This window comes from Montipora capricornis, chromosome 4 (assembly GCF_036669925.1).
Source record: "Montipora capricornis isolate CH-2021 chromosome 4, ASM3666992v2, whole genome shotgun sequence".
Taxonomy (NCBI): Eukaryota; Metazoa; Cnidaria; class Anthozoa; order Scleractinia; family Acroporidae; genus Montipora; species Montipora capricornis.
The window spans coordinates 3,304,381-3,314,380 of NC_090886.1; the positions used below are offsets into that span (position 1 = coordinate 3,304,381).

At 38.4% G+C, this 10,000-nt stretch overlaps 1 protein-coding gene and 1 long non-coding RNA gene across 11 annotated transcripts in view; one reads left to right on the top strand and one right to left on the bottom strand.

Moving 5' to 3' along the window:
• LOC138045225 (regulator of G-protein signaling 19-like) overlaps positions 1-10,000 on the bottom strand; it is a 29,970-nt gene that overhangs the window by 1,224 nt on the left and 18,746 nt on the right. For 7 of the 9 annotated variants that reach the window (XM_068891646.1, XM_068891641.1, XM_068891649.1 and 4 more), the window contains exons 2-5: positions 4,176-4,264; positions 3,669-3,725; positions 3,234-3,459; positions 1-1,549 (exon numbers count right to left, since the gene is read on the bottom strand). The exon at positions 1-1,549 is cut by the window's left edge and continues 1,224 nt beyond it. In XM_068891646.1, the coding sequence (XP_068747747.1) occupies positions 1,382-1,549; positions 3,234-3,459; positions 3,669-3,725; positions 4,176-4,261 (537 nt within the window). In that variant the 5' untranslated portion in view covers positions 4,262-4,264 and the 3' untranslated portion in view covers positions 1-1,381. Of the gene's footprint in view, positions 1,550-3,233; positions 3,460-3,668; positions 3,726-4,175; positions 4,265-5,207; positions 6,359-7,836; positions 7,995-10,000 lie in introns of those variants that run through there. The other 2 variants (XM_068891642.1, XM_068891645.1) reach the window with 2 other exon arrangements.
• Positions 8,145-10,000, top strand: part of LOC138045227 (uncharacterized) — a 41,984-nt gene continuing 40,128 nt past the window's right edge. For both annotated transcript variants that reach the window (XR_011131551.1, XR_011131553.1), the window contains exon 1: positions 8,145-8,375. This is a non-coding gene — a long non-coding RNA (uncharacterized lncRNA). The remainder of the gene's footprint in view (positions 8,376-10,000) is intronic.

The following is a 10,000-nucleotide window of genomic DNA, read 5'->3' on the forward strand; positions in this document are numbered from 1 at the left end:
TTTCTTGAATTTTTTCAGAAGAGAAAACCAAAACCAAACTTCTTTTGTATTATTAAATACTCCTGTACAATAACGAGAGACATCGATCAAGGCGAAAGTATGAAATTTAACCTTGATGTCTCACTGTTACGGCTGATTAGTGATCTATTGATATGAGCAAGAGCTTTCTCCAATAAACTTTCTCCTTTGCTATCTTGCAATCAGACGAACTATATAAAGTGAGCGATTCGGCGTTTAAAGGCCCGTTCAAACGGTCATGATAGTTGATGATAGTTGATGATAGTTTCAACTATCACGCACGTTTGAACACGAACTATCATTCACTATCATCAACTATCATCAACTATCATGCAGTTTGGACATGTTCAAATTCGACATGATAGTTCATGATAGTTTTTCGGTCAGCGGGGGTAACCAAGGCGGGCTCAATGCAATATGGCTACCGCAAGTTTGCAATCGTCCTGTGAGGAACAACAAAACAATAATTTGGACGAATATTCGGACGACAGTGACGCTGAAAGCGAGAAAGTGAGAAAAAGCTAAAAAAGCTAAAAAACCAGACAACGAGAAGTGGAGTAGTAGCAACCTAATAGATGAGTACGAGGCACGGCCATATTTGTATCCACTCTTTCGTCCTTCCTCGTTTGTGGCGGCCCAGCAACTCTTCACGTATGTCATCCTGCATTACAGCCACTAAAACTGTGGCAATAGCTGCTCTTCTCGGCTGATACACAGCCATTTTCGTCACCAAATTCAAATCCCCGCCATATTTGTTTACAATCGCGCGCGGTAGGAGACTAGGTACCAGTTAGCTACGCCAGCACATTGCGCGATTTCGTCAACTATCATGAACTATCATGGACCGTTTGATCGCAAACATGATAGTCAATGATAGTGAATGATAGTTGAAACTATCATCAACTATCATGACCGTTTGAACGGGGCTTAAGATGAAAAACACAGAAGTCTCCCAGCTGCTCACACTTATCTCGGATGAGTGCTTCTCTCTCTTGGCCTCCCATATTCACTTGCTGTTCAATTTCTCAAGGAGCCTATCAATACTTGTTGTGATACCACAATACCTTTCTTGGAACGAACTGCCCTCCTTGAATACTGAAAGGCTATACTTATAATTCGGCCTTTTGTCAACAAAACCAGTTGTAGGGTTGTCCATCAGGGACCCATCACAATATGCTTCGTGCTTGCCAGTAATAGCGATAACTTCCAGAAATATAGGAGTCCAACATGTTTGAAAATAAGCAGTCAATCAGATCGAGTTGAAGCGTGAATTTCTAAAGTATGTGTGAAGTGCTTGATATCCAGAAAAGGCCGCATCGTTAAGTGTGAAATAACTGAAGCAGTTCTGGGGTTAAATCCATGATCAATGTTTCTTCAAGAGCTGTTTGTAGTGTTTTGATTTAATAAATCTTGGAAAACAGTCGTGGTACATAAGTGTGAAAATATGATCCTGCGCCACTTTGAATGTTTCCTCTGTAGGATTGTTCATATTATTGTCAATCTCTGCCCTAACTTTAGCGTCCAGGCTGATCTGTTTAAGGTAGAGACGAAGAAAATAATCAGAACCGTCAAAATATTGCGTTTACCAGAAGTCTCTTTCTCCGTATATAATTTCCAATAATAAGGTAATGGTAAACGTCAGCGTAATTTTTAGCTTAGGGTAAATGCAGCCGTGTTTATCCTTACTTGAGGAGCAGCATTTAGGGGACACTTTGTGACTTAAGGACGTTCGCGCCCATTGCTACTGCACATTGTTACAGCGCACGCAAATTCACATGGCGCGTCATGCATCGAGCGCGCGCGCTAAGTACAAAAATGAACAATGATAGGGCAGATGGCCATTGCTATAGCTTTGCTGGATTTAACGATCTTGGATGTTCGGTGACCCCTACTTTTCTTTTCAGAAACAGATTTTTTATTTACAATTATCTCCACATTGTCCAAAAATGAACATAAAATCAATGTGGGAAGTTAAAAAAATTTCAAGATTTCTGTCCTCGGGACATGGAATCCTGCATCTTGCAGCTGCAAAGCGCCTGAAACTATGGTTGCTAAATTCGAACTTGTTCTTTAAGGAACCTCAACAGTTAACTAAATTCACTTGATGGGTCCACTTAAACAAAGTTTGGTAGAGAACATTTCACTTCAAAGATTTAATTGCAATATTTTTGGGCTTACAGACACTGGCCCAATATTCTCTAAAGAAGCCAGATTTTTTCAGATTTAGGGTGTTCTTCCGGGAAAGTTCTCTCCAAAACGAAGTCGGTGACCCCCCATTTTTTTTTACATTTCTGACATCACGAACTCATAATCTTTCAATGGTAAAATTTGCAGAAAAAATCAGCGTTAGAAATTTTTCGCGCGAACGTCCTTAAATTGTCTGTAGCGTTTTCGTAAGCTCTATCCGTTGTAACGAGAAGAGCAAGGGGACACTTTGTGACGCTTATTGAAATATGCGTGCATCTAATTAATGCCATTTCTGCACCTATCGATGTCTTGAGACAGGCGGCGAACTTTTGTACATTATGGCGCGAAATTCTCAGGACAGGCCCGCTGGAAAAAACGTTAATTGTCAACTCTTCCGCTACAATCGCGGGCATTTCACAATTACTTCATTTGTTCGCAGAGTAATTTGTGTAGCAAGTGTACAGGAAATGAACTGCTATGAACAGTGTGGACGTTTGACAACATCTACGCTCTCTCACAAAACTGTTTCTCCTTAAACAACATGTTCGTTTACCCACAATATCTCCCCATTTACCATTTCCCCCCTCAGAGTTGCGGTGACAGATTTTACTCTAACTCCAGACGGTTTTACTCGTCAATGACAAAAGGCCCTTAGAATTTGATCTTTGCATTCCCACTTCCTTCACTGAAAACCTCAAATTCGCCGTTGTTCAGTTGGAAAGAGAGAGTGCCAAATTGTAAAACGCACATACAAGGCGTGCAGAGCCAATGACTCCCTTTGTTTTCCACCGTTGTCTTAAAAGTCAACTTCGTTGTTGCTTAATTTAGAAAAAGCTAAAATTGCTCAATCCTGTAGCTATTCCAAACTGCTATTTTCATTGGTTCACATGATCTGTAGCTTCCCTCTTTATCAAAAATCTATAGGTGCATTGTTTCTGTTGTATCATCTGTTGTTTCGTTCACAGACCGCTTCTGGAAAGCTACAGGGTCTCTCAAAATTGCGATTCGTGAGAGAAAATAACGCTTACCTCCGTGGGTGAAAGAGTGGAAACAAAGTCCTCGTAAATCATCCTCGCTTTTTCCGTTCTGCTTTCCTCGTCAACTTTCTTGTACTCTTCTACTGCAAGCCAAAAGTTAAGGTTTTCTTCCCCGTACTGTGAACGCAGAAAATCCTGAAACAGCTGGACACCAAATCTGTGCTTTAGCATGGATTCAAATGAAGTCTGCCATTTTTTTGCTTCCTCCGGGGATGGCCTGACAAGTAAAAAGCGAATACATAGCTTGAATAACCTGGGTTGGAAGTTGAAAAACAGTCGATCATCCGAGAACATGCATTTGTTTTTTCAAAGGGCTACATAACGAATGCCGAGAAAGGTCAAGTGACCCAATAACAGCGTTAGACCAATGGAAACCATTAAAGCTTGGAACGAAATGGATCCCAGGGATAGTAGTCTCGTACTTACCGTTCGCAATCAAGATCTCTTTCAGTCCTGGCAAGCAGTGCCGCCGCTGAATCATGTCTGCAAAAAGGTAGATGCGAATGCAGATCAATGATTATATCAATCAATCAATCAATCAATCAATAAATCAATCGATTGATCAATCAATTAACCAACTAATCAATCAATCAGTCAATCAATCGATCAACCAACCCACTAATCAATCAATCAATCAATCAATCAATCAATCGATCAACCAACCAATCAATCAATCAATCAATCAATCAATCAATCAATCGATTAACCAGCCAATCAACCAACTAACCAACCGACCTACAAATCAATCAATCAACAAACCAACCAACCAACCAAACAATGAATGAATGAATGAATGAATGAACCAACCAATCAACCAATTAATCTGTCAATCAATCAATCGATCGATGAACCCATCAATCAGTCAATCAACAAATTAATCAATTGCGTAGCCAAATCAAATAAATTCATAATGGATGTACTTTGAACACTAACCTTGAACAACAAACACACCAGTTAGTCTTGCCAGTATGCTGTGCGTTTGGGTCTTCAGGGGCCACAGACGATGAGCAGCCTCCCATGGGCTAAAAAAAAAAAGCCAGTTACACATGGGTTGATTCAACATTGACGCCATACACCTCATTCCAAAATGGCCGCCATTTTAGTTTTTTTTTGTTTCCTTGCAAATTGGCCCTCTTAACCTCGCTTTCAAACGTAAAATTCAAAAGAATATTTAAACTCAAACGAGACCAACAGGGCCAATTTGCAATCAAACAAAAGAATACTAAAATGGCAGCCATTTTGGAATAAGGTGTATTGATTACGTAATGTGGGAGTTTAAGTGACGAAGTTGACAAAATCTACAACATTACTCAGTGTTGTTTTGACATGAAAGATGGGTGCTAAGAATTTTACTACCCTATAAACCTCACTAATGTTTGTTGTACGAAGTGACGTTCTTTTTGAGCATTTGATTTTTTTCAACTTGTTGCACCAATCATCGAGGAACTAAGGCCGTACTTACACTTACTACCGGTTTATTGTGTTTGCGTATGTAGACATTCACTAATTGCTTTCTCAGAAATGACTTTAAGGACTAGCCCAGGTGAACGGGCGAACGGGTGTTCTGTTCGGGCGAAAAGGCTATCAGGCGAAACGATCTGCTTCTGCTTTGGCTGTTAACGGCTGGTTATATACAATAATGAAAATTCACTCGCAGAGCGTGCCAAGTCATTGTATTTGCCGTAAAAACCCTGCTGTTTGTGGTATTCATGATGGCGAGGTCGCTGCCTAAATCGACTTTCCTCTGGTGCCCTTACACCTTCATAGTCTTTCCGAGTTTTTGCCATCCAATCGGAGAAGACTGATGTTTGCTATTAACTGGAGTCGTTTTGTATTACTAGATTATTTGGGAAAGCTTTAGAAGAAGCCAACTGGCCCGCAACCTTGTGTTTCCAATTTCTATCTTCGACGACAAAAGAATTTTAAATTTATTGACCTGCGTGCTCAAACTGAATTGCCTCTTACCTTGTGGCTTAAAGAAACAAAAAGCCCCATTGGATCGTCAGAAACTGGTGAGATCAGACTGTCTCTATGTAAACGCTATGCACCGCACTGCTTCCAAAACCTAAGACGTTTCGCCCGTATTTTTCTTCCAAAGTGGATTTGAAATGGTTGCTTTTCCTTTGATGCTAGCCTTATGAATGCAAGGATCCATTGACATTTTAAGTACTTAAACGGTGTTCTCCCGCAACGACGTTTTTTTTAGCATCCTGGATGCTGAATTAACTTTTCCAAGATGCATAGTTTCGGTCTAGATTTCCCTGCTGAAGGCCGGTCCATGAAACTCGCCTTAAAAGGCAACTACCGTGAATTGCACTCGTGTAATTGGTGCTTTCATGCAGAGGTGTAATTTTGCTTGAAGGGAAATGTAATTGGGATTTTCCCCTGTGTAATTATCCCCTACTGAGGAACTTTTCACTTGGGAATTAAGTTCACGGAAACGGTAAATCAAGTTCAAGTTCAGTATTTTCTCGAGCACTTTCCAACCAAAATTAATTGCGTCAATTTTCGACAGGCAGGGCGTAGACGAAATTGAAGATTGTGAAGAGGCTTTGAAGAGACTCTCTTCGAGTTGTTATTTATAACTTTGACTTTGGATTCTGAACACTCGAGATATGCACAGTGAACAGACGACGACAGATATGTACGAATTTACGCATTGTTTTTCCTTAGTAATGTTCTTCCCGTGAGCTACAGATCGTATGTTTATTAACAATGTTTATTATTGGAAAAGAATTCCTGTAAGTGACATACAACATAAAAAGCATCAGTGAGAAACCAAAATTAAGATGAGCCAGCTTTGCTCAAAGACGAGACTGATGATGTTTTATGCATGATTCATCAATCGAAAGCAAAAAAAAGATTTTCCCGATGAAAGCAGAGCACTGAAGGCGTGAAAAAAAAGTTGAAATTGACCGACTGTCGTTCATCTCAAAACATTGAATTGGTGCTGGAAATAGATGACGGAAGATGTCAAGATGAGGAAGCGTTATAAATAAAATAAAGTAAACGTAAAATAAAAGAGAAACGTTGGGTCAACCTGATGCCAATTAGTGGTTAAATGTTTCAGTTTCACGATCTTTATCGCTAAAACTTTGATCGTGCACGATGTTTCATTTTTCTCGGTTTAAGTCGTCACTTTCGTGTTTCTTTGCTATATTTATACTTCGGCAAAAGCCCCTTTCGAATGGGTTGTTTTCTTGCTCCGAATAAAGAATGAATAATTAACTAATTGATCAAAAACCTCAAACTTTGCCCTTTAATTTTCCGTTTTGAGCGGAAAAAGGGGCAAAATAGTTAGCTCAAAGTAATGTAATCGGTACAGAAAGAACGAAAAAAAAACGACTGCTTTGTAAATTGGGAGAAAGGGGTTTAGTTTCCAAAGTAAATGTGGTTCTGCTCTGTCGGTGGGAAGGGATACACAGAAATTAGTTTATCAACTGAGTTGATACGGCAAATTTCCCACCGTAGAGAAATTTGAAAGCTGATGTTTCGATCTTTAGCCCTTCGTCGGAGCGAATTATTCCCTATGAAGAAGGGCGAACCCTCGAAAATTTTGACGTGTGAACTCAGTTGACGAACCCATTTTTTTCTGCATTGTAAATTGCCTACTGTATGCTTCAGAGGATTTGTTTGTTGTTTGACGCGATGTGTTTGATGAATAATTACTTCAAGTGTTAATATGTTTTCTCCGCTGTAGCGTCTTAATGATTCAGTTCGTATCCATTGCAACTATACGAGTACACGGAAACCATGAGCGAATAAACCATTCGTAAAAAAATATCCTTTTGTTTTTCTCTTCCAGCGGCAAGCCGGCTTTGTTACTGCACAGACTATAAGATGTCGAGATTCGATAACCCTCGGGCGAAATAACTCCGGTTTTTATTGAACTCGATGTTTCTCCGCTGTAGTATCTTAACGATTCAATTCCTATAACCATTGCGATTATACGAATAAGTCGACGCCGTGAACGAATAAGCAATACGCAAATTTAATTTTCCTCTTCAAAAACCGGCTTTATTACATGTCCTGTACAGACTGTAAGATGTCGAAATTCGGGACAAAAAACTCTGGTTTAAATTTAATTATAAAAATATATGTAGGTTATATCAAACACGTTTCTACAATCTGATTTTCAACTACAGCCAAGTTTGTCCAAGTACAAGTTTAGAGATACCAATAACGAACGAAGCATTTGCCAGTACTCTTGTATTAAAAAAACGCCAATTGCAGCAAGCGTGTTTTAAAAAATCGAGGAAAAAATCATCACAATTAAACATCACCGTGGAAAGTCTCAGGTTTTATAGTTAAATCGTGTTCGAGAAAAAAAAATCATCGACTGGCTTGACTGCAACGATTTTTGCTTCAACACTGAAATTTTCTTGTGTGCTCGTGTGATAGCTTCGTTGTAACTGTTTTTATCTCATCACAAAAAAACCTCTCTAAAGCACTGGTAATCAACCGCGGTTTTTTTTGCTTGTTTCCGGCGTTTGCGTCTCACTAAAACTTATATCACTCTACCGTAAATTATACTCTCAACGTTCTTCTCTATTTAGCATATAGAGTATGGAGCATATACATTGTACTGGTTTACCTCATTTTGAAATTGTCTGTATGCGGCCATTTTCCTTCTTAAGAGTTGTCCAGAAGCTTACAAACTGTAGAGAGGTGACTAAAGCCGGCTGTTCGATGGTGGATAACTAGGGTATGAGGGAATACGCGTTCGAGACTTGGTTATTGGAATGATTTTGCTATTCGAAAACAATGGAAAAAAGATTACATTTTCGGAAAAGGGCTAAAAATTCATTACGCATCAGCCAGCAGGTGTTTGTATGTGGTTCTGAATAATTGCAAGGAAAAACAAATAAATAAGTAAATGTAATATATCCGAATCTTTTCTAGTGAATCGATCGACACGTTTCAATATTTTTTGCTCTATGATGATTTGGCTTCCTTTGTTAATTCATCAGTGACGGATGGCTTTCTGAACAATTACCATTGATACCTTGCTTTTAGCGAGATTTTTCACTCAGACACGATTTTAGTACTTTAAATGCTTTTTGTAAGTTAGTTTATACTGCATCGACAAGCTTACGGGCTATAAGAGCAGTGGCTTTGTAATCCTGCGAGGAGGTAAAAATGTTTTTTTGAATATGATCAATGCTTGTTATACTGGTAATGGCATATATATAGTTTACGTCATAGAAAGTGCGGCGTACGGGGTTTTATGCACGAGTTGTTTGTGTCAAAAACCCGAACGAGCGAGGAACGAGCGAGTGAGGGTTTTTGACACAAACAACGAGTGAATAAACCCCGTACAAAGCACTTTCTATGTCGTAAACTGTTTATTACACATAACATGAGAATTTTCATTAAAATAGTTTTCTGAACGCGAATTATAAACAAAAACTTACTAACAATAGAACCAAATGCAAATTTAATTTAATTCAATAACAAAGTACGATTTGCACGATTTGCACGAGATGCACGAGTGATTGGCATGGAAACGCCTTTACGCTATCGTTGATTGGTTATACTTTCACATGTGAAATAGCTGTACGCCATTCTGATTGGCTGTATAGGCCTTTTTCACATGTGAAAATAAAGCGTATAGATTTGTACAAATGAGCTTTATGGAATAAAATTCTCATGTTATGTGTAATAAAAATGATGTCTTAATCAGTGTTAATCCTTTGAGAGAATAGATGGTAAAAACTGCTTTACCAAAGGTGCTTTTTCTCGTTATGTTTCTGATGTTAAATCTAACTGGACATTTTAATCGTTTTAAAAAGTTATGTTATTTTTATAGAAGGCTACGTTGTTGCTTAATGTTCTTGGTTGTGAGAGTTTAAAAAAAAAATAGGTAGAGAGATAAGGTCAGTGAAAATAAACTGAAATTGATATTTCTATCCCTGTTTTTTTACAGTCATGGTATATTAATGAATAATGACTTTTTTTCTCTCCGCTGTTGAGTGTTCAAAAAACCATGTATGGCCTAATGTGTACGGTGTGAATAAATTAAATTTGATCTCAGAACTTCTCTCCACAACAAACATTGATTCTTAATATATTCATTGTATTAACCATTGCTGTAGAAAGTCAAGTTTCCCAAAACGCTCTGCATTTTTCTTCACGTATTCCATACCGGGAAATCGTTGCAATGCGTGTCGCGCCTTTAACCTGTGAATGAAATTCCAAGGCCAGTTTCGATATTGCAGAATCTCAAGTGGAAGCTGTTTTTAATCAGATGCGTTGTGTTCAAAGTGTTTGTGAATTTAAGAATTAAATAGGGTGTACTGTCTACCGCTATTTGAACACTTTGATGCTTTTTCACAAAGTGGGCATATCATTTAATGAAAATTGTAAAGCTTAATTTAATTTTCTGTGGTGTTGTTTATGGTTTGAGAAGGTCGCTTACTCTTTAAGTCCTTTTGATATACGTTAGTGATACCAAGAAAGTTTTACAAAATAGATTTTAAGGTGTGCACAAGTTCTATTTTTCTATGACTTGTTTGAACACAAAGAAACATTTCTTCTGGTCAGATGCGCTGATTAACATTTTTCTTTTTACATCTTCGGTCCAGTGAGCTTCACACTGACAACACTGTGTTAATTTCATCCATCTAAGGCGGATTCCAGTTTTACAAAGAAAACGTATGATCTCTTTTGTAACAATTAAACGATCCTCTGTTAGTTTGCAAGTGCTCTCCAGTTTCAACTCTGTAGAAATATTCTTTAATATCTGCTCAGCGACCCTT